Source organism: Schistocerca americana, chromosome 8 (genome assembly GCF_021461395.2).
Source record: "Schistocerca americana isolate TAMUIC-IGC-003095 chromosome 8, iqSchAmer2.1, whole genome shotgun sequence".
NCBI classification, from domain to species: Eukaryota; Metazoa; Arthropoda; class Insecta; order Orthoptera; family Acrididae; genus Schistocerca; species Schistocerca americana.
The window spans coordinates 29,575,268-29,600,780 of NC_060126.1; the positions used below are offsets into that span (position 1 = coordinate 29,575,268).

General features: G+C 43.5%; 1 protein-coding gene across 1 annotated transcript in view; it reads left to right on the forward strand.

The window, feature by feature from the left end:
- The window catches only part of LOC124544950 (ice-structuring glycoprotein-like), a 47,839-nt gene extending 22,879 nt beyond the window's left edge, over positions 1-24,960 (forward strand). The window contains exons 7-10 of the mRNA XM_047123696.1: positions 3,882-4,022; positions 10,927-11,067; positions 15,493-15,699; positions 24,384-24,960. Of these exons, the coding sequence (XP_046979652.1) occupies positions 3,882-4,022; positions 10,927-11,067; positions 15,493-15,699; positions 24,384-24,864 (970 nt within the window). The 3' untranslated portion in view covers positions 24,865-24,960. The remainder of the gene's footprint in view (positions 1-3,881; positions 4,023-10,926; positions 11,068-15,492; positions 15,700-24,383) is intronic.
- Positions 24,961-25,513: the final 553 nt, after the last annotated feature.

Here is a 25,513-nt window from a genome sequence, read left to right on the forward strand (position 1 = left end):
GCTTCAAATTTGATATTTGTTCTGCACCCCGGTGGTTTCGAACCGTTCTGGCAGATAGCAGAGCCGTAGTACAGCGTCAAAATGAAGTCTACCTACGACTCACGTTACAAGTAGTGTGCTGTTATTGAATTCTTGTGTGCAGAAAAAGAAACCGTGGTGAACATCCATAAACGTCTGTGTGCGGTGTATGGCTATCCTGCAGTTGATAGAAGTACAGATGGGCGATGGGTAAAGAAAGTTACAGCCTCAGGAAATGCAGAAACAAGTTCCATGATCAGTCATGCTCTCCAAATTGGGTTGGACATCACTTCCTCAGCCACCCTACAGCCCACAAGGGTGCCCTCGGACTTCCATCTCTTTGGGCCGCATAAGGTTCTCTACGGGGAACACACTTTGAAGATGACAAGAGTGTCAGTCATGCAGTGAAAACGTGGCTATGCCTACAGGACAAGAGCTTGTACCAGCAGGGAATACACACTCTTCCACAACGTTGGCGAACCGCCATAGAACGCGATGGAGACAACGTAGAAAAACAGGACATGGACAAGACATGTTGATTTCTGACTCTTAACAATAAATATGTTCTGAGAAAAAATGTGTGGTATTACTATCTGAACGACCCTCTTACATGCACCAAAAGTGTGCCGACTAGCAGACATTCCTCATCCAGGTGAGGTTGCTAGCGCCTGGACAGGTTTATATCGATAGTAAGTCACTCGTCATAATGTTCTCGCTGACCAGTGTATCAGTAATAAAAAATTTTCTGTTTTCTATGAAATGGCTCTTCAGTATCTCAGATTCGACTTTACTACCTTATCTGAATTTTTTTGAGCACTCAGTTCACGACTGATATCCTCCTGTTACCTGCAAGTGCCTCCAATTGCATGGTCCCTAACTTCCTGGTTACAAACACCATATGATGTTCATAGTACCACATTAAGTACATTTGAAGTTCCTGCCATTCTAATTTCTTTGATATCATTATTGTATATTCTCTGTGTGCTGCCCAGTGGGTGTGTTACCACTTCGGGACAGCTGTTGATCTTTATACGTACCTTTCATTAGTGCTCCGTTTTTCTCAAACTGTTGTTTGTTCCGCTGAGCTACTAGTGTGGGAGACTCAGGAGAAACAGTGTTAAATTTACTAGACCAATGATAAATCGTTCATCTACTTATCCACAGTATTTTTTCCGTCATTTGTGTGTTGACAGTCCCTTAGCAGCACTGCCCAACCGCGATATTTTTGCACTTGACGCCCTCCCCTCCTCCGTGGTCGTGATAGTAACACATAATGATGTTAGAGTAAACAATTACAGCCATGACTCAGGATAGCGGATCACAATGTCAATTCTTACAGCGCATGTACACTGAAGTGTTTCAACACCGCGAAAGTGGTCACATCTATTTGAAAGAAAGCTTATATCCAAAGTTGTACAATTTTGCCAGGGTGAAAGTAGCAGAATCTCATTATAATACATATACAAAAAGTAATTTGGGGAGCATCAAACAATGGAATATCAGAAAGGATAAAAAAATACACTCTGAAGGGTTTTATAAAAACGAAAGAAACAGCGGAAAAATTAGAAACTCCAAGAACACAAATGATTTCTAGAAAATTTGTTTCTCTAGATGACTTTGATAGAGTACTTATACAGAGATAATTTTTGATTTATTATGAACAGAACGAGAAAATCCTAAGATCGAGAAACCTGCTTATTTTTTCAGAAACCCAAAAAACAAAGATAATTATTCGGAAATGAGGGAAAAGTTCCAGAGTATTTCGAAGGAGATGCGTTTTAGTTTTTAAAAATGTAAAAGTAAGAGAAACTTCCTCACAAAACATTTCGAAACTGTTGCAAAGCGTGGTGACTATTAGAGAGCAAACTGATATAATAAACAACGCAATCATTGAGAACGACAGGAAACCCTCTCAGTTCTATGGAGAAGTCGTGATAACATGCATGGCGCACAAGGCTCAATTTAAGCATGGCTATCACCATAAAAGAGAAACCTCCATAGGCACATCAACTGCGAAACAAAAGCACGACATGATCAGATATTCTGCTAGCTCTGCGAGGTTCGCAGGAGAGCTTCTGTAAAGTTTAGAAACTAGGAGACGAGATACTGGCAGAAGTAAAGCTGTGAGGACGGGTCGTGAGTCGTGCTTGGGTAGCTCAGCTGGTAGAGCACTAGCCCGCGAAAGGAAAAAGTCCCGAGTTCGAGTCTCGGTCCGGCACACAGTTTTAATCTGCCAGGAAGTTTCATATCAGCGCACACTCCGCTGCAGAGTGAAAATCTCACTCATGATCAAATATTATCCGTAAGAGTTTCCGTTGGAAAAATCCGTCTGTCGTCAAATATTTTTTCACCGTTTTCTCCTAATTCTGAACGTTTGGATCCGACCAGAAATCCGTTAAGATTGACAGCACTTTGGATTAACTCAATGTTTAGTTACGAACTGTAACAGCGACACAAGTGTCGTGCCGTTTGGCAACGGATAGAAGGTATGGAAGAAGGAGTTGGACAATAATCTGCACGGTGCCTACAGGACGAAGGGTGGTGAGAGTAAGGCATGGTTAGCAAACATTCAGGGTCAGTGCCAGTCATATACGGATTCCTGTCCACCTGGTACCGTCCAGCGACTGAGATTGTTCTGTTTTACACACAAAAGTAAAAAGGGTTCACTGAAAGCGCATTATTTCTATCAAAAATTGTGAAAGTAAGGTAAGGCTGTTGTAATGCAGTTCTAGTACAAGGAGTTGAAGAACATGGCATTTCAGGCATTTATTAATTATGAACGAGGATGAAGCATTACGATTGTAGCAATGTGACAATTAAGCCGCGCTGGGTAGCCGCGCTGGGTAGCCGCGCGGTCTTGGGCGTCTTGTCATGTTCCACGCGGCCCCCCCCCCCCCCCCCCGTCGATGTTCCGAGTCCTCCCTCGAGCATGTGTGTGTGTGTGTGTTGCCCTTAGTGTATGTTTGTTTAAGTTAGATTACGTAGTGCGTAAGCTTAGAGACCGATGACCTCAGCAGTTTGGTCCCATAAGACCTTATTTCCAAATTTCCGACAGTTATGTGACCATTCTGTTTCCCCAGACCGCAGCATTCTGCCATCCGAATAAATATTTTTCTCGCCATAGTAACAATTATACTTTCCCTAGAAATTTTACACTTCTCGGTGGTGTAACGGATGACCTTCATGGGTCAGCAATGGATTTAAAATCACTCATTATTTTGAAATACCTTTGCCCAGTTTCCAAACAACCATTAGCTAAGATTAGCAGCAATGGAGGAGAGAAGACAGTCGGCATGAAACGTTCCGAATACTATCGACCCTACAAGGAGGATAAGCCAGCTTATTTCCTTAACCAAACTGAACTATTCGACAAAACTTAAGGACTCATTCCGTATTATACCTGTAGTGAAATGGTTAAAATTTAGTATCTATATGTTCCTTTATATTTGGCCAAATATTTTCCTAAAATATTACATGGAGCACCGTAAATATTCTAGGCCGCACGAGTGCGTCCTGGCTCACACTTTGAGAACCAATGTAGTAGAGAATACAATAATCAATGTTAATCTCGAGAGTGAATTTGAACATGTAGCATATGACGATGAAAGTAATATGGAAACTGACGAGATGTATGAAAACTGCAATGGATCCCAGTGAAACGGTGCACATCTCATAGCACAGCTGTAGTCACGAAGTCCTCTCTTCCCCCCGCATCCGCCAGTACACGGGAACTCGCGATAAGCCGAGTTAGGCGCCCACACTCCCCAGTACAGCAGTGTTGAGGCCGACTAATATTGCCAGAAGTGAGATGACGCCTGGCCTGGGCGACAGTGCACTTTCCTGTGCGGTGTGCCTCTTTGCAGGACGCCAGCCGCTCCAGACACCAAGACGGCCGCCACCACTCAGCCACACAGCCAACACGACCAGACACGTGTTGCAGCTGTGGCGCCCACGGCTCCTCAGCCCACGCCTCCATACGATGACGCCGTCGCCTCTCGCATGCGGTGAGCACAGACACTAAACATGCAAATTATCAGCATTCACAGTACGATTTATGGGGACGCTAGCCAAGTGTAAATCTCGAATCATCGAATATCGCTTTGTTGTACTTTGGCTCAAATTTTCAATGTGCTGATGTTCAACGTTCACCTATCCAGAGAAAATCCCATTGGCGATTGTAAGTCAGATCTATTTGCTGGTTATTGTTTCTACTTCTGTTATAATGTTTTAATTGGCAGTTAAAACTTTCCCTAGATTAACTTAAGAATATCAGTAATATGGTGCCCATTCCTTCTCTAAACAACCTACCTCGTTCAGTTGAAAAGCTGCTGTTTACTATCTGCGCCACCTGTAGTACGGTCCACAACACACTAACTATGAACACCATCTGATGATCATAGTTCCATGTTAAGTATGCAGGGTGAACGTTAATAAAATCAACGAACTGCAGGAATGCAGTCGTGACTGGAAATTGAGGAAAAAAAGATCCTATGGACAATAAGGTGTCAGGCAAATCCAACACCTTCCAGAAAACCCTGACATGATAGCAAATCCGACAGTATGTCACATAGCTCCAAATAAATCCTGACATTAAATTAACCAAAGTAATATGATCAACGAGTGAGCAAATGGAATACCACTGACTAACACAAGAACGCCTAAATGCATGTCATACCTTTCCACCGTCAAACAGACGCAGTTCTGAGGAAGAAACGAGAAGACCCACGTCTCCATCTGACCGCCAGGACCACCCACCAGCCCTTGTTAAAAGATAGAGCCCTCCAGAAAAACAGTATAAATCTTATGATAACACTAAAAGGGCCACACCAGCTGCAAGTTTTAGCGTGAGACTTTTTCATGTCTCTCTTACGTTGCAAACGTTAAAAACATTGCCCCACCACGAAAAGTATAACGTTTCTCATTGGACAGACAGATATTTTGTGGGTGGAGCTTAAGGTTAACATTGAGACCCTGATTGGTCAGCTGAAAACACAGCCAGATAGCTTTTTTTAAACCAACTTGTAGTAACGAGAAGTCAGGAGAGAGTTGCTTCCGAGACGGCGGGGTGCTTGGAGCTGTGCCGCCTGCCACCCCCTGACGCTGCCTAACCAACGACAAGGTAATGAATGCACGCGATGCCGCATAACAGCGCATAAAGCTTCACTCAGAACTGCAGAAGTCTCATCTGTTAGACCCCCTTTTTGCGTAATACTAGTGTCGATCGTCAATTGAAGCTCATGGCATTCACATTTGCTACGTAAGTTAAAATCTAAAACCCGATGATTTTTCTGTTATATAATTATTGAGAAGCCACATCAGCCACTGTAATTTACGACAAGTTAAATAAGTAATTAAAGATAATGTAGGATCACTCAAGACCATTTTGATAGTTTTCTCTTTTATGAAACTTAACTTAAATCTAGATTATAGATGTGATATGGCATAGGTCATCCTTCGATCCATTGTAGAACTTGGAAACCCATTCAGGGAATATTCGTTCACATTTTTGTTGAACGCAGTTGGTTTTTATCATCCTGTATTAAAATATTTCCTTTTATCAATAGTGCAATTTATAAACAATGTTTTGTGAGTAGAATAAAATTTCCAATGGTAAACTTAACTGCTTTTTCGACGTTATTTTACCAGCTAACTACAAATAGGAAAGCCTTGAACCCCTTCCACTAAATTTAGTTAGTATTAAGATTCTTTTACAGGGAGTGCAGTGGAGCTGACGCTGAAATCATTAACTATTTGATTATATCATCGCTAGTCTCACTGAACTCTTCTGAACTCTACATGTCATGTGTGGTCTGACATCTCCTTACCAGCAACAGGTCCCAGGTTCAAAGTAGTCAATTCCCTAAAAAACACGCTCAGAGCGTCGTTGCGCGAAAGTGGTAGGGAGAGACGACTTAGAACAAACAGACACCACGCAGAATGTTTGAGGATATGTGGCCAGAAACGGACAGTGTATGTGCAACGACAACAAATCGTCCTGGAACACAGTACAGAGGTGCATAGCATCCACGTCACAACAGATGTTCAAAGTGGCCTGCATGTGCACACGTTCACACGTTGAACCATGGATTGCCACACTCTTTTGCACAGTCTGGTCTCATTCCGAATAATGCCATATGTGTCATGAACATGCTGTTGAAGGATCCGCACATCAGGAACCGGCTCAGCAAACAAAACGCTTTTCAGACGCCCCACAGGTAAAATCCACGGGGTTTAAGTCCGATGATCTAGCAGAACACGCCACAGGGCCTCCACGTCCTAACCAATGTCTGGGAAACAATATAACACGTCTTATTGCCAAAGGCATATTTTCAAGCAGCCCTGGCAACGCATTGCACAGGAAGTCCAGGTACGTTCCTCTATCGAGACCCTGTGGTATAATAAACGGTCCAATTATGTGGTTGGCAAGGGACCCTGTAGCCCACAGATGACGATTATGTAGATTGATGATGGCAATTCTGGTAATGGTTGCTTCGTCATTAAAGGAACTGGTGGTATATATCCCAAAATCGCGATGATCTAGTTCAAAAATCTAGATGAAATCCTTCAAATTGAGGGTAATCAGCTGGTGATATTCTTTGCACTCGTTGTAGGTGATAGGAATAGGTGTGGTTGTCATGCAATATACACATTATCGTATTTTGGTATACACGATGTTGACAAGCCTCTTGCCTGGAACTTGTGCTATAATTCATCTCAAAATGTTGTCGAATCTGGTCCTCAAAATCTGACGTATGCACATTCCACCGCCTTGATGGACATTCGTGTCTCTGAAAGGACGCTTTATCACAACAACGCCCAAAAACGGCTTGAAAAGTTTTGTGATGTGGTTGGTGTAGAAAGGGTAGTTGTTTCGGAATAGCTGTGCTGCCTCTCGATCGCAGTTGTACCATCGATAGCCCACCTCCCCCCCCCCCCCCCCCCCTTTGCCCCATCCCCTGCACAAACACTGAATACGAGCCGGGTCACGATTAGCCGGCGAAGGTACTCCTCTGTAGGTGCGTTACTACTGAGGCCGACTTATGTCGTCAGTAGTAAGATGACGTCTGTCCTGCACGACACTTCACCTCCGCACCTACTGTCTCTTTTCGCAGCCCGCCAGCCCCTGGAGACAAGAAGAAGGCGGGCCCCACTCAGCCGCAGAGCAAACACAGCCGGAGTCCTGCCGCGGCCGAGGCGCCCGTGGCTGCTCCACCCTCTGCACCATCTGATGCGGCCATCGCTTGTCGCACGCCGTGAGTACACTCACTATGTACACATATTTTCTGCATTCATAGTATTCTTTATGAGGCGTTAGCCAAGTGTAACCGGCAAAACATCGAGTTTTTCTTTGTCGTATTTCTTACCCAACTTTGCAGTCAGACGATATTCAGCGTCCACCTGTCGAGTGACAGTACTCGTTCGCAAAAGGGAATAAACTAAGATTTTACGTAATATTTTAAGACATGATCAGCCAGAACATTACGACCAGCTATTTGATAGCCGGTGCATTTGTATATAGACTGTCCCTTAGCAGCACTACCAAGCACTATAGTTTTGCTCTTCACCCCCTCAACCCTCCCCGCTTCGTGTTCATGACCGTGACTCATAATGACGTTAGAGTAAACAGTTATTGCCATGACTCAGGGTAGAGAATTACAATGTCAGTTCTTACAGCGCATGTACTCTGAAGTCTTTCAACACATCCTTTTGAAATATCTTAAGTAGGGTGTCGCAAAAGTAGTCACATTCAGTTGGAAGAGAGGAAATTTCAAACTTGTACAGTTTTGACGCGGTCAAAGCAGCAGAGTCTGATTATGATACATGTACAGAAAGCAATTTGACGAGCAGCAAAAGTGGAAGATCAAAAAGGATAGAAAAATACACTTTGAACTTTAATATAAAGATTAGAAACTCCAAGAGGACAAAGGATTTCTATAAAATTTGTTTCTCTAGATGACTTCGGTAGAGTACTTATTCAGAGAAAAATTCTGAATTATTATGAACAGAATAAAAAATTTCTAACGTCGAGAGAACTGCTTATTTTTTCAAAACCACCGATAATTATTCGGGAAACAGGGAAAACGTTCCCTAACATTTCCAAAGAGATGGGTTTTAGTTTCAAAAAATGTAAAAGTAAGAGAAACTCCCGACTTTTTTTGGAAAGCTTGATGACTATTAGAAGGCAAACCGATATAATGAACAGCTGGCAAATAAACCAATGGTATTCATGTATGCAACATGGCTGCATAGTCATTACAGCGTGAAAAAGTGCTGGCAGTATTAAGAAATTCTGGGAGTAAAGAATAACAGCAGTGAAGGCCAAAGTCTTTTGTTGTCCACATCAGAGGAGCAATGGACTAGATTGATGAAATAGAAGAGATTTATCATTCAGAGTCAAACTCCTATGAATATCACGGTGATATGAGTGGAGATAACATCACAAAATCTTAGAAGAGTACTGATTATTAATATCCCAGCCACTAATGTTATTGAAATTGATAATACACGGTAGCAGACTGCTCAGACCGCCGGCCGAAGTGGCCGTGCGGTTAAAGGCGCTGCAGTCTGGAACCGCAAGACCACTACGGTCGCAGGTTCGAATCCTGCCTCGGGCATGGATGTTTGTGCTGTCCTTAGGTTAGTTAGGTTTAACTAGTACTAAGTTCTAGGGGACTAATGACCTCAGCAGTTGAGTCCCATAGTGCTCAGAGCCATTTGAACCATTTTGAACTGCTCAGACCCACAAAGCACTCTCTACCATAATTCGCAAAATGACAAATGAGAATGGCTCATTCAGAACAAATTCAGATTTGGACCGAATTTAACAAGAAATTACGGATTTGTGTTATAATAAGCCAAAACATGTGTTTACAGTAGACGCAGTTTTAAAGCGTAAGGATCATACTGTGCTGGGTCTCTCACAACACTACTTTGATCTGAAGTTTCTAAAGCTTATCTTGAACACCAAGACACAAGAAACTGCAGGAAAATGGATTCTTCCATTAACTTAAGAACAATAAAGCAAATATTCAAAGACTTTTCCCTAAGATCCATATTGAGGAGCTATTTGACTGACAAGTAGCAATTCCGGTCTCGTACACTGACAATGGAAGATAGGTGTGATGCCCACATGCAACCGCACATCGGCATCCAGTGACGCCTATAATGCTGAGGATGACATGGCGGTCGGTCACTACCATTGTGCCATCAAAGATATGCTCGGATGGAGTTTTTTACCAAACATTACACAGCATGACTAATTAAAAGATACCAAACAAATAAAATAAGTTGAAACTGGGGACTGATTGCAGAGATATATTAACAGAAAAAACAGTAGACAATGTAATAATCAGTGTTAATCTCGAGAGTGTATTTGAATATGTAGCATATGACGATGAAAGTAATATGGAAACTGACGAGATGTATGAAACTGCAATGGATCCCAGTGAAACGGTGCACATCTCATAGCACAGCTGTAGGCACGAAGTCCTCTCTTCCCCCCGCACCCGCCAGTACACGGGAACTCGCGATAAGCCGAGTTCGGCGCCCACACTCCCCAGTACAACAGTGTTGAGGCCGACCAATATTGCCAGAAGTGAGATGACGCCTGGCCTGGGCGACAGTGCACTTTCCTGTGCGGTGTGCCTCTTTGCAGGACGCCAGCCGCTCCAGACAGCAAGACAGCCGCCACCACTCAGCCACACAGCCAACACGACCAGACACGTGTTGCAGCTGTGGCGCCCACGGACGATGACGCCGTCGCCTCTCGCATGCGGTGAGTACCCACACTAAACATGCAAATTATCAGCATTCACAGTACGATTTATGGGGACGCTAGCCAAGGGTAAATCTCGGAACATCGAATATCGCTTTGTTATACTTTGGCTCAAATTTTCAATGTGTTGATGTTCAACGTTCACCTATCCAGTGAGAGTCCCATTGGCGATTGTAAGTCAGATCTATTTGCTGGGCATTGTTTCTACTTTTGTAATAATGTTTTAATTGGCAGTTAAAACTTTCCCTAGATTAACTTAATAATATCAGTAGTATGGTACGCATTCCTTCTCTGAACAACCTACCTCGTTCAGTTGAAAAGCTGCTGTTTACTATCTGCGCCACCTGTGCGGTACACAACACAATAACTATGAACACCACCTGATGATCATGGTTCCATGTTAAGTATGCAGTGTGAACGTTAATAAAATCAGGGAACCGCAGGAATGGAAATTGAGAGAAAAAAGGTCCTATGGACATGTAGCCAGAAACGGACAGTGTATGAAAGATGCTACAGAAAACATAATAATAATCTTCTCTTTGTAATGAGTAATTCCAGGTAAGTTGGTTTAATCAGTATTCCTTCTTCCTTACTAGAAGCTAGTTTCGGCTATGTCCCCATTCTTATGCTACATTCTCTGAGTCTACTGACGTTTATGACAGTTGTAGAGAAAGGTTAGTTGTATACATACTTACCTCTAGTTGGAACAGACGCCCATATTGCATCAGTGGGTATAAATTGTCCGCTGTCTCTTTGTTGCTAGATCGGTCTAACCACGTGAGTTTTGTTTGTGTGGAATATTTACGCTAAATGCTTTTCGCAGCTGGAATGAGAGTATATTTCCATTGAAGCTTTATGTTTACAGTTCTGTCACAGTTGTACCGTTCATACTCCTTCCCTCCCCCCTTCTCGCTCCCCTTCCCTTAAATATTAGTGGTACCGTCAATAGCTCCACCCCCTCCCGCCGCCCCATACCCCTGCCCGAACACTGCTTACGAGCCGGCTCACAGTAAGGCGGCGGATTTATCCCCCTCCAGGTACGTTGCTACTGAGGCCGACTACTATCGTCTGTAGTAGGATGACACCTGGCCTCCACGACACTTCACTTTCGGACGCTGTGTCTCTTTTCGCAGCCCGCCAGCTGCTGGAGACAAGAAGAAGACGGCCGCCACTCATACGCAGAGCAAACACAGCCGGACTGCTGCCGCAGCCGCGGCGCCCGTGGCTGCTCCCCCCTATAGCCCGTCTGATACTGCCGTCGCTTGTCTTACCCCGTGAGTACACTCACTACGTATGCATGTAATAGAAGCTCTGCTGTATATATGTGCAAATTGTGGAGCAGTGTCCTCCACTCTGTATAATTTTACAGTGTTGCAATCGAAAGCGAGAGACGATAATATTCCCTATTGACTGAAAGTTAACGAGACGTCTCCAAAACCATAGAGGCCAACATCTCGAGATATCTTTAAAACAGGCATATTTTATCTGATCATCTCACAAGAAAATCAGCGTGGTTAACGTGCCGTAGAGTGCACCATCTTGTGCAAGTATTATAACGCGTGTTAGACGAGTGAATTCCCTTAACAAGAACGTCAAAACATAAGAATTTTTATGAAACTCATAACGTCACACAGTACATGTGGTACATCACATTCACACAGTCACTGTCTTTGGAATTCTTTGTGTGGGAGTTCAGTTTCATTGAAATTTGTGTATATAAACAGATATTGATTTTAAACCTGGTTAACAACCATTTGTTTTAACGCAGTATGCCTCATTTCCATCTAGACACATAGGCTGAAGTTTTCTGCAAACAGAAGATAAGTCGTAGCAACAACCTGTGGGATCAAGTCTCAACTTGCCTGTTTCTTGTCTCAGATTGCTGGTTCTTCATACTTGGAATTTGTGGGAAGTTGGCGTTTCCGGGAATGTGATTGCACAATTCCTGATTCAGCCATTGGATAAGAAATATCTGCTGACCTAGCAGGGAGAGATGAGTACAAAAAGAAGAAGACTCACTTATAATTTTTCTGAACTGTCGGACAGTTAACTTCACTGGATCAGTTGCGAGTTGAGATAGCACAGTGGGAAATCCGACATAAAACATCCTAAGTATTCTTCTGCTTCTCCAATCTGTCACTCAACCATTTTGTTTGTCACATCGAAAAATACCCGTTTTTTCATTTACTTTTACAGACATGTGGTCCGGCACGGAATCTACGAAGTTTCTGCAGTACACACAAAGTCTGATTCGGCAGAAGAAATTTCCAGGACAGTCCCCCTCCAGATTTCGTTCTGAACTGAACCTTGTGGCAATATTTGAGACAACATTATAAATATATCTGTTAATGTGTACGATGTACAGTATTCTGAGCATGAGTGAATGGTTATAGGAGGATCCGAAGAGAGAGATGAAGGAAAAAGTTTCAATGATTGCACTACTCGTGTCTTAGCATTATGAAAGCGAGAAGCGTGTGAATCTCTTAATGCTGCCTCTTACGAGCACAGAAATTAACAGTCCGGTTAAACTTTGCCCATAATTTCTCAACATCCATCAAACTGGAACTGAATGATGTCCATTCATTTATATTTGGAATGTTAAAACTGCTTATCTGCTCTTTCTAGCAAAAATAGTCTACTAGTCTGCCTGATGGATTTATTAACTCCAGTAACAATCGTCGATATGATATCATGGTCACTAATCCCTGCGCCTATACTGACACCGTCAATAATTTCAGGTCTGTTTCAAACTGCAAGGTCTAAAATATATCCACTGCGTGTCGGCAGTCGGACTAGCTCCCCAAGTCAATTTTGGGAGAACTTGTTGAAAACTATTCACAAGACAGTCTGTCCATACCACCTGCAGTGGTTCCATTGACGCCCCAATGTATACTCGGTAGGTTCAAGTCGACTCCAAGTAAATATTTCATGACCTAGGTATTTCCACTAAGTGAAGACTTTCTTTGAATATTTGTAAAAGTGGCACGGTAAAATTGGGTGGCCGGTGAAAACATTGGAGACTTGAGATCACCTAGACGTGATACAAGTGTCTAGATAACTTCACAGTCAGTGTTAATTTCTACCTTGACAGACACAATATTTTTGGCGACTGCAGTGAACACTCCCCCTGCTATGTAACCTAATCTGTCTTTTGGATACGCATTCCATGCTTTGCTAAATATATCAGCGCTTTCAAATGCATGTTTTAGCCAGCTCTGGGTTTCGATACTGATTGGAGCGAGACAAGTTTCTTGCAGGAACTCTGGTATGAATATTTCGGCAATTTACTGCTAAAATTTTGTGTGTTGTCTGATTTCGCTCTCAGCGTATTGACTGATGAGCGTTCATCAGAGGACCTGAAAATACCACTATGCCTAAAAGAATAAATAAAAATAAAAAAACAACTCCCATGTGCACTCCACAAATACTCTGGCACACAAGTAACAATTCCATTTGGGTAGCACAGCTCTTCCCTGTCTAATGGAATCCTACAAATCTCCACTCCATAACGAAGCTCCAGAAATCTGCAGCCAAGATAGTCACAGAATGGAGTGTGTCTTCGGTTGAGACCATGCACTCGGCTCCAAATCAAAGGACCCCGATCAGTTCTACGACAAAGGCTGTAAATCGTGAGCTCTGCTCACACACCGCGTGCCAGGCCAGCGGTCTTTATCACATCCGCCAGGCGCCCATATTAAGTGAGGACGGTCGCAGAACCCAACGACGTGAGCCACAACCTGCACGTGACTCTACCCTTCGTGCTCGGTAGGGCCTCCGCAGCATCTCGGGCGAGACTCCCCAGCAGACGTACTGAGTGCGTATTGCATTTCTTTCCAGCCTGGACGCTGTTCCCCCAAGCGGCTCCATCGTGTGCCGAACATTGGAACTCCTGATAACTAGCAAAACCCTCCCATTGTGTAGTTGCTCGGAGCTGCTGAAGTGGCGGCCATGTGTCCACTCAGAGGGTGAATGGGCGAGACCAGACGTGCAGCCTCCACATTGAGCCTCTGCCTCGAGCGACGCGAACGCGTTACCACGCGTCACTCACCCTGCGGCGGGGGCGGATCCAACGCGCCGGGTGCACTGCCAGGTGGGCCTTGCACTGCCCGTGGGCTAAACGAGCGACAGCTGCGGTGTGTCATGCGGCACGCCAAATTCGCGGCCACCGCTCTCTCCCACTATCTTTGTTTTCACAGACTGAATAATGAACTGTTTCTAGACCGAATATCCCACATTTGATCTTTCATTTACCTATCTCGATTAACCATGTGTGTAAACTGTCTTAAAACATTTTAACATGAGGAAATCGCCTTCTATGTTCACTTTTCCTTTATATCGCGGAACATTTGTAAATCAATCATGCTTTAAGGAGGCATCGATTATCCCCTACCTTCGCAGCTTTTCATATTTTTACTGAAATACTGATATTAAGGAAAACTCTTACAGCAGGCAGCTATTACTTCACTTTGGTGGAGGAGCATTCAGTCGAAAGCTATTCGATGCTGGAAGCTCATTAGAAGTAACTGCTAGCTGTTATGTATCTACTTCTATTGCTCAATGATCAGTTTTTGTGTATCGTAGGATGAGTAATTTGAGTCTCAGCTCTCTTGGAAAGCGATCACCATCAGTTGCTCGAAGTAACATTGCACATGCTAACGACTTCTTGCAACATCATGTCAGTGATGTAATTAATGGTTTTATATCTTTCTTCGTAGATTAAATTCATTTTGATCTCCTTGTACACACCAGACACAAAGAGATTTTTAGCACCCCTGTTCACTATCTGTGCTGCCTACAGCGTGGTAGCTGAGACACTAGGTACTTACACCATCCGACGATCACAGTACCACATTAAGTACATTTAAAGGTTGTCGCCGACATTATTTCCGTGCGATTGTTGTTCTTATGTGTTCGAACTGTGCAGTCCAATAGTTGTCATATGACCCCAGTGAAACTGTAGAACCTAGTGCAGGGTCTGTTAAATAAAAGTGGCCCAGAGGACAGTGTTCCAGGGTACAAAGAAAAACATCTAACCTGACTACAGCAGATGTTTAAAGTGTCCACCACCCATCTCTTGGCACTTTTGGGCCCTGGTCAGCAAGCTGCAGAAGGCGGATCGAAGCTGGACTGCTGGAATTGCTTCAGTGTAATCCGAAATGCTCTGCTGCAGTTATTGAAGGTTATGAGGGTTGTTGCGATATACATTAGACTTGGGGACTCCCCACACAAAGTAATCGCACACTGCTAAATCAGGTGACCTGGCTGGTCAGCTAGGGCCGCGACCGGATTGACCTGTGCAAACAACTCTGTCATGGATGAAGATTGTGTAAATGTACTCCGAGGTTCGGTGGACTGTATGGGCATTTACTCTAACCTGTTGGAAGTACCTGTAGGTCTTTTTCTCCTCTGTTAATGCTGCCATTCACTTTCAGTTGCCCCATGCTGTGTGTATCCTTCATTTGTGGTTCATTTCGAACAAATCATTGTTTGCTGATCTAACCTGCTAGTGTGGGGAATACATCGGAAGCAATCCACCTGGCTAAGTAGTACGTCGTTGACCTTAGCGGATGCGCTATTGTTGTTGCGAACGTGTGTTTTATTGTCCGTGTGTGTGCAGTCCCTCAGCAGCACTGCCTCTGGCGAGTTTTCCTCTAGAGTACGTGTGAATGCACTGTCCGAAGAAGAGTCTGTCTGTACAGCAGACCGGCCTCTGGAGACAGCAGGACGGCCACCACCACCATCACCACCACCAGCAGCACCACCAGCACCACCATCACTACCACCAGCACCACGAGTCTGCCGCCCGGCGACCGCGGCGACCCCTGCCCAACTGCTGCTGCAGCTGCGCCCCTCACGACTCCACGCTCCACGCCGCCTGTGGATGGTGCTGCCGTCTCTCGCCTACGGTGAGTTCCATCACTACACAGACACGTTTTCCACAAGAGGGCACAATCCATGTGTCATAATCGAGAAGTCTAATCTCGCTTTATAGTATTTTTTGGTAAAGCAGCGCCTATAGTTGCCAGAAGCCGTTATTCTTTTTACAAATTTTTAATGTCAGAGTAATTATGGTTCAGGGTGATATTCTCCATCATTTTCTAGGTTCACAATGTGAATACTATTTAGTTGGGTACACACATGAAGTACTCAATGCAGTTGTATGAGAAACACGCTATGAAACTAAATTCTTCGCCAAAGATAACGAACGTTGCAATGTTTCAAGCAATTTCTGTTTGCGAAGATTGTTTTCTATCCTCCAAATTAATTCCGGCGGGATTGGATTCAGGATACGGTTTTGACTGATTAAACCAACACAAAACGATGATGTTATACGTATAAACAACTGTAAACGAAAGTTGATGATGGTCCTCGAAACGAGACGTAGAAGAAATAATAATAATGAGGGATCGACAAACAAAATGATATGCGGCAATGGATTAAGAAAATGATGTGGTGTGTGTGTGTCTCACTATTTTAATTTTGTTGCTTTTCTGTCAATGACAGTACAGGACACCTCTCTAGTGAACACTGAAAATCTGTGTCACACTGGGACTAGGATGCGAATTTTTTGCTTATCACAAGTGGCCGCCTCACCACATTCCTAGGCCTGTTTCGAACTTACACCCTGTCTTATGTTTCCACCTTTGTTTCCAGGTAATAGGAGTGAGAGATACTCCCCCTGTGTATGTCAGGACAGCACCGACTGGGGAAGAGAGTGTCTGGGGAGAAGGTGGCTTCCTGCAGTATAAGAGATGTATGTAACAAACACGGATGACAGCGTTCGTGTGGCATCAGTTTGAATGAAGTGGTAGATCTGTAGGCGTGCTCACAAGGCCTAATGGTTAAGACGATTGCCAGCAATAAGCAGGAAATCCGTGCAGTCTTGTGGCTGGCGTGGTTGAGAAGAGACTTGCTCATCGCCAAGCTCCTCGGCTTTTGCCCACAGCCCCTTTCAGCTGAGTATAGGTTTTAATTCGTCTTGTTGCTGGCGTGGTTGAGAAGAGACTCGCTCAGCGCCAAGCACCTCGGCATTTGTCCACAGCCCCTTTCAGCTGAATTTAGGTTTTAATTCGTCTTGTTGCGGGTGTGGTTGAGAAGAGACTCGCTCAGCGCCAAGCACCTCAGCTTTTGTCCACAGCCCCTTTCAGGTGAGTATAGGTTTTAATTCATCATCGAGCAGCTTTCATTGCCAGAACATAGCTCATATTAAAGACAATACGACTGGTATCTGAGAAACACTTCTACAGATATTGAGCTAACAATAGTGAGAGTGTTAAAGACACACAAGTGGCAAAAGTCGTGAGATACCTGCTAATACAGCGTCGGACCTTCTTTTGCCGGGCATGGTGCAAGAACTTGACGTGCATGGACTCAGTAATTGGTTGTAAGTCACGTACAGAAATATTGAGCCTTGCTGCCTCTATCACAGTCGTCCATTACTGAGAAAGTATTGCCAGTGCAGGACTTTGGACTCGAACTGACCTCTGGACAACGCCCCACAAACGTTCGACGAAATTCATATACACTCGAACCCTACCATTGGCTCTTATCAACTGAAATCTGGACTCATGTGACCAGGCCGCGGTTTTCCAGCAGCCCTGGGTCCACCCAGTAGTTCACGAGCCCAGGACAGGCGCTGCAAGCGATATCGTGCTGTTAGCTGCTGCCATACCTCATTGACGCCAAATTTCGCCTCACAGTCCTAACAGGTATGTTAGTCATACGTGTCAAATTTAATTCTGCTGTTATTTCACGCAGTGTTGCTTGTCTGTTAGCACTGACAACTCTCCACAAACGCCGCTGCTCTCGTCCGTTAAGTGAAGGCCGTCGGCCACTGCGTTGTCCGTGGTGAGGGGTAATGCCTGAAATCTGGTGCTCTTAGCGCACTGTTGACACTATGGATCTGTGAATACTGAATTTTCTGACTATTTCCGAAATGGAATGTACAATGCTTCTAGCTCCAACTACATTCCGCGTTCAAAGTGTGTTAATTCCTGTCGTGCAGCCACAATCTAGCTGGAGATCTGTTCACATGAATCACCTGAGTACAAATGGCAGCTCCGCCTATGCACTGCCCTTTCATACCTTGCTTACGCGATACTGCTGCCATCTGTATACCTGCATATCGCTATTCCTTGACGTTTGTCACCTCTATGTGTGGCTCTTGAGATTAGTCAGAGCTAAGTACAACAATCTATTGGATACTTTAGAAGTCTCTGTAACTATTCAACTGGAAACATGAGGGAAAACAAGTATTTTAACGCAGATAATTTGCTAAGTAATGTCTGAATGCAATTAAGAAAATATATTCCTCGTATACAGTGACTGAAGAATATCAGGCTTAGATCCCCTAATTTTTTTGTAAAGTAATTAAATTTTACTGGGAATGAACTAAGTAATGCAGATAATAACAAATATGTTGAACGCAGTACGTAAGCTTGCACAGGAACACATATTACACATTTTCATTCGATGGAACTTGGACGCCGCAGAAAAGTTTCCCTTTCATCGAAAAAAAGCATACACTTCCACGAAACGCGAGTTTCGCTTTCAATAAGACCACTGTAGCGAACATCTGCACCAAAATGAAGCTCATCGCATTTCCAGTTACGGCGGAAAACAGACACGCCGCGATACTCAGCTATAATGAGACGTCGGACGCGACAAAAGACGCCACCCTCAGGATTGTGCTGAGGGCCTCACGGTTACCGTAGCGGCCTCGGCCTACCGTACTTCCCTCTCAGCAGCGAACCCCTACTTTATCATTGGCCTTTATTACGTTTCATGGTTATTCTACTCCCTACTTCTGAAATAAGATATTTAGCATATTTACGAAATTCTTTTTGTGGTCTTCGTTTCGACATATTTGAAAACGTTCCTCTTCTCTGTAAGCTGTATACTCCTGCAGTATATCATTCCCGTTTTATTTACTACCCAGAGAACAATTTCCCTATAACCACATACCGAGCGATGGGGTGCAGTGGTTAGCATACTGGAAACGCATTCGGGAGGACAACGGTTCAGTACCGCATCCGGCAATCCTGATTTAGGTTTTCCGTGATTTCCCTAAATCGGTTCAGGCAAATGCCGGAATGGTTCCTTTGAAAGCGCACGGCCGACTTCCTTGCCCATCCTTCCATAATCATATGAGACCGATTACATCACTGGTCTCCTCCACCAAATCAACCCATACCAACGCAAGCCTATAACCACATTATTCTTTTACATAGGAAAGAAAGCCTTCCTCAGGAAATGTTACTTTGTTAGTGGTGGTTTGCTACCACCCGTGCGAATGTCCACGGCTTCCCTTGGCAGCGTGTTGATGTATGCAGCGTCTTCGCCTGTCGCTAACCCTCTGGCGGCCTGCCCTCTGTGATGTGTGCCGACATGGGCGCGCGACCGCCGCTCGCGCGTGGGCGCACTACCTGTGTCCACCTGGTCGCCGGGCTTACCAGCTAGGAACGCATCAGAAGAACTCCTTTCATGCACAAAGTGTACCAAGTTTGCAAAGAGAAGGATCATAGCCCTTTACCGATGCTTAATGACACAATAATTCACCTCCATCACACTTCATATATTGCAATAATCTAATGACTGATTTTAAAAGCAATTATCTCCTTTAATTATAAACATGAAAAGCTTTGACGATTTTCATCTTGTAATAGATCTGTCACATAACACGCGTTATACTAATTCTCTGCTTGAGTGATATATCTGGGCGTCACATAAAATAGCCCTTCTGCTCAATTAAATCGCTTTTCTCCTCCGTCCACAAGTTCTCGGTGAAATTTCGACGTCTGTTTTCCTTAATTATTATTAGATGCTACACGTAATCGTTTCATTCTTCAGCAATTGTGTGAACTCTCTAAATTATTTTTAATGTCTATAATTGCTTCCTTTTGATATTTATTAATGTTGCGTCATCTTCTTCTTTATGCTTGTTGCAACTTCTCCCTTTACACAGATCTTAAGGGCAAGCATAATAAAGTGTCTCTTGACCACCTTGCTCTGTCTGTACCACAAGCACCCAACGTAGCTCTTAGTTGTTTCTTTTTCGCGCACATTGTGCCCAATTCTGTTATTGAAGTTTAACCATGTCACAGAGAATTAGATTAGGGAACGACACACTAAAAGCAGTGTAGTAGATGAATTTTGTTCTTTTGGCAGAAAAATAACTGATGATGGACGAAGTGCAGAAGATATGAAATATAGGCTGTCAATGGCAGGAAAAGCGTTTCTTAAAAAGAAAAATTTGTTAGCGACGGGTATAGATTTTAACTGTTAGGAAGTATTTTCTTCAGGTATTTGTATGGAGTGTAGCCTTCCTTGTTTGGAAAAATGTAGAAGACAAACATTTCGGACAAGAGGAGATACAAGCCTTTGAAATGTGGTGCTACGAAAGAATACTGAAGATTATGTGGGTAGATCGTGTAATCAATGATGTACTGAATGGAACTGTTGACAGAAGAAATTTGTAGGATAACATGACTAAATGAAGGGCTCGGTTGATAGGACACATTCTTAAACATCAAGGGATCACCAATTTAGTATTAGACTGAAGTATGGGGCGGGCTGGCGATAAATTGTGGAGAGTAGAGGGCGACCGAGAGATGGACACAGCAAGCTGGTTCGTCGTGGTAGTTGTTCGGAGACAAGGAGGCTCGCACAGGGTAGAGCACCGTGCGGAGCTGCATCAGATCAGTCCTCGGACTGAAGGCCGCAACAATGATAACCTCCATGTCTCGTTGATACCGCTTCCAGCCGAGTTTCTCTTAGTTGCATCCCTGAAATGTTACCCGCGAGTAGGTTACTGTAGAGTTTCCTCAAAGGCCAGTCTCAGAATTTTTTACTAATTTATCATTCTCATTCATCTCCTTCTTCTGCACTCAATGGATTAGAAAATGCTGCCTGTTCCATCTTCAAAACGAATCTGATCATCGTCTCCGTGGTCTTCCTTGATACGTTGTTCCCTTAGGCCTACAGTGCAACATTCTTCTTGGGATCCTCTCCTTCGGTATTCTATCTACGCACTTTCTCCCATCATTTCCGAAGTTCACAGGTTTTTTTCCAGAGAGTTTATTCCTCGCTCTTCCCTTATTTTCTCATTTGTAATTTTATCTGGAAGGCTAAACCCTTTTACTGTTCTTAAGAATCTCATATCAGCAGCCTGTATTGTCTTTTTATCAGCTTTTGTCAGCGGACGTGTTTCAGATTCGTAGGGAAACGCAGGAACAACGTTAACTCTGTAGAACTTCATTCCTGTTTCTTTTCTCGTTTTTGTTTTCTGTCTTCTATTCTGTTCATTGTGCCGTAGGTTTGCTCAACACGAGTATTTTTTAAGATAATTTTCATATTTATGACTCACGTATGTTCCTAAACAACTGAAACCCTTAACTTCTCCTAATATAGTGTCACTGATGACAGTTATGTTCCTAATAGCATATTTACACTTGAAGGTCATTATTTTTGCACATTTTTGGCAATCTGAAGTTGTAGTTCTCACATAGCATCTGTAACCTGTCCACCGCTTTTTGCAGCTCGTTTTCAGTTTTTTTTGTAATAATCAATAGCAAATAGCATCGTCTTAAGCGTAAAATTTTGTGTAATACAAATGCCTCCGTTTATTTTATACATCCATCCTATAATCATGTAAATGATAAACAAAATAGGAGACCAGCTACAACCCTATCTTACACCTTGGTTTATAGGTATATGTTCCGTTTCTGATGTGTGCACTGCTTTTTGTGTCTTTGCATATTAATTTCATTCATTTAATTAGACGATTCGGATATCATGTTAGTGATGATTTTACATATTTTTTCAAAAATGGGTCTGAGCACTATGGGACTTAACATCTATGGTCATCAGTCCCCTAGAACTTAGAACTAGTTAAACCTAACTAACCTAAGGACATCACACACATCCATGCCCGAGGCAGGATTCGAACCTGCGGCCGTAGCAGTCACGCGGTTCTGGACTGCGCGCCTAGAACCGCAAGACCACCGCGGCCGGCGCATATCTTTTTAATTTTTTTTTTCCTACGTACCTGATCGACTGCTCTTTCATAATCAATAAAAGTTATTCAAGGCTGTATTCTGTTTCCTTTTCTACCATCTACTTAACAGTGAAAGTGGCATCTGTACAGTATCGTCCCTCTATCCGATTGCTCGTACTCTTTCACTTAATATTCTTGCATACGTTTCATAACCTGTATTCAAAACACTATAATTTTCACATCTATTTCTAGTGCTTTTTTTTTCATGTAGCCTCTTCCCTCCCCGCGTGTCGCGAACGATACACTGTGTCTTTTATCTGTATACAGACCCCCATGTAAAGACAAAGAGATATGCGTCTGTGCTTTGGTCACCTATTGCAAAAGGATTCAGCGCCCTATGGCGTCATTTACATGTAACAGACGTTTTTACTAGTGGTACTGAGAAGGATGGGCGTAGCTTGGCATTCGACCAGATCTTGGAATGTGACATCCATTCTAGCATCCATTAATTAGATTCAGAAAGCTCTTTATATTTCTTATTCTGCATTTATTGCATCTTCTCTTGTAGCCTTCGTATCCATCATTTCTTTTAATTCTGACTCTAATTCCTATAGACTTGGAGAAAGCTTATGACAATGTTGACTTAAAAACTTTCTTTGAAATAATGAAGGTAGCAGGGTTAAAATACAGGGAGCGAAACGCTATTCACAGCTTGTACAGATACCAGACGGCAGTTATAAGAGTATAGGAGCGTGAAAGGGAGGTAGTGATTGCAAAGGGAGTGAGAAATGCTTGCAGCATATTCACGATGTTATTCAATATGTACATTGAACAAGCAGTAAAGGAAATAAAAGCGAAATTTGGAATAATAATTAAAGTTCAGGAGGAAGAATTTAAAACTCTGAGGTTTGCTGATGACACTATAATTCTGTCAGAGACAGCAAACGACTTGGAACAGCAGTTGAACAGAATGGACAGTGTCATGAATAGGAGGATATGAAGATCAACAAAAGAAAAACAAGGATGATGGAATGTAGTCGAATTAAATCAGGTGATGCAACGGGAATCAGGTCAGAGAACGAGACACTTAAAGTAGAAGATCAGTTATGCTATTTGGGAAGCAAAGTAAATGATGGTTGTCGAAGTGTGGCGGACATAAAAAGTAGACTGGCAATTGGAAGAAAAGTGTCTCTGAAGAAGAGAAATTTGTTAACATAGAGTAAGTGTCTGGAAGTCCTATCTGAAAGTGTTTCTATGGAGTGTAGCCGTGTATGGAAGTGAAACATGGACGATAAACAAAAAAATGGCTCTGAGAACTATGGGGCTTAACTACTGAGGTCATCAGTCCCCTAGAACTTAAAACTACTGAAACCTAACTAACATAAGGACATCACACACATCCATGCCCGAGGCAGGATTCGAACCTGCGACAGTAGCGGTCGCGCAGCTCCAGACTGTAGCGCCTAGAACCACTCGGCTACTCCGGCCGGCTCTACAGTGTGGTACAGAATTGAAAGAAACGTGCAGTGAGGCCCACAGAAATGACACTTTTGTGCAAAGGCAACAGTTACACTGTCACCATGAATTACAATGGTTTCCTGTACATCATAAAAAGGGAGACATGGTCTATAATAGAGTGCATGATCACCATAGACAGTAATGCGTGCTGCGTAACGTGCTCCCATGGAAGACTGGTAAGGAGTTTTTGTAGCAGTGCATTCTCTTTCTCCACCATCGCGGCTGACGACTGCTGCTTGGTCGTTGTGCGTGTGAACGCTGAAGTAGATCTATCCAATGCATCACACATGTGTTCAATAGGAATTACGTCAGATAACGGTCAGCCAAGTCTATCCGCCGAATGGCAAATCATTCCAACAACGCCTCTGCCTGTGCTGTTCGTTGCGGTCGTGCATTATGATCTATAATGATGTAGTCAAGGCCTATAGCATTACTGAAAATCAGAATATGGGGACGGAGTACAGTACCACATTAATGTACACCAGCGAGTGTACTGCATTCATAGATCTGGAGGCAGTACGGCAACGCAACAGTATGTCTTTTCACACCATAATACCTGGATCACCAAAACAATTATGTGCGACAGTTCTCGTGGTTGCGTATGAGGGTCAGCATTGGTGGTCTAGGTGTTATGCTGTTTGGAAGCACGATATTACCTGGGGATACTGACAGTGCATGCATTAGTCAATGTTATTGTGATACTGTATTCCTTCCACATGTTTCGCTTTTCTGGCATGCATTAGACCCCGTCTTCATTTTTATGAGTGACAACGTACAACTCCATTGAAGACGGCTGGTGGAGGACCTCTTGGAACAAGAGGATATTTGACGTTTCTTGAGAAATGAATTCTAGGAATTTTTCATGGAAAGTGGATGAAGACTTTGAGAGAATGACATCATCGTGCATTTGTACCTTAATATACGCAGACCTTCCTCATTTTTCTGTATCACAATAGGTAAAAAATTGCAGATACATAATTTATTCGTGAACAAGTGTGGTTTTCTGCTTCTGTGGCAGTTTTCTTCATCAGAAGTGTGTGTTTGGAGAAATGTGTGAGAATTTCTCTGTTTGTGCAGGAGACTTTCTGGTGAAGAGAAGGGCAGGAGGCTGATCGAGGCGGCTAAAGTGGGGGCAGTGACGGACGTGCAGACGTTGCTGGCGGCAGGAGCAGACCTCGAGGTGAGGGACAGTGACGGGTACACCGCCCTGCACTGGGCAGCGGAGAGGGGGCACGTCGATGTGGCGAGGTGTCTGCTGGAGGGTGGCGCCGAGGTGGACGCCACCAACGACAGTCGGACCACGCCTCTGCACAGGGCTGCACAGAGCGGCCACGCCGCCGTGGTGCGGCTGCTGGTGGCGTCCTCCGCCCGCACCGACGCCAGGAACCGGTGGGGGTGGACGCCGCTGCACTGGGCGGCAGTGCGTGGCCACGCGGAGGCGGCGGCGGCGCTGCTGGAGGCGGGCGCCGACAGGAAAGCTACGACTGACGAACTGTACACACCGCTTGACTTCGCCAGGCATAAGCACCACCAACATCTGATAAGCATGCTAAGATAAACCCATCAACGCATTAAATTTTCCTGGCGGAAAACGAATCGAGTTTCAGTAGATGAATTTTCTGTATTTTTAAAATAAGGAGTATGAAAAAGTTAATCCTACAGTCAGTGTTTGTACCCATCACAACAAGCGCGATAATGAGATATCTAGAAAGTAAGGTAAGCAACAGGAAGCAAGCTTATTTTTGTGAAAACTCAACTAACATTAAAAATTCTTCATTAGAAATAAACAGGAGTTTTCTGCAGCATGCGATTACTTAAAAAATTACATTGAAGAAGCGTGGCATGAGCTATGTGAAACTACTGTAAAATTCAGCATACCAATATTACTAGCACATAAGCTGTATTGCTAGAAGGCGTCTTCAGTTGAGATCTAACTCTTAATTTACTTTCGTGTCAGAGATGGTACAATAATTTTTGTTTATATTTAGAATGTGGCTTCATTAGCGATGCTCACACCACTTTAGTTATTATCTGTTTCAGTTTAGCCACATGTACATTCACACCACATCATTTGATATTATATTATCGTTTTATTCTCATTTAAACAGTACCATAGAAGAACGTCTAATTATACTATTGCCATACAGCTATAAGCTGCTGTTAAGAGACATACTATGATGTATTAGATAAAATGAACCTCCACAGTC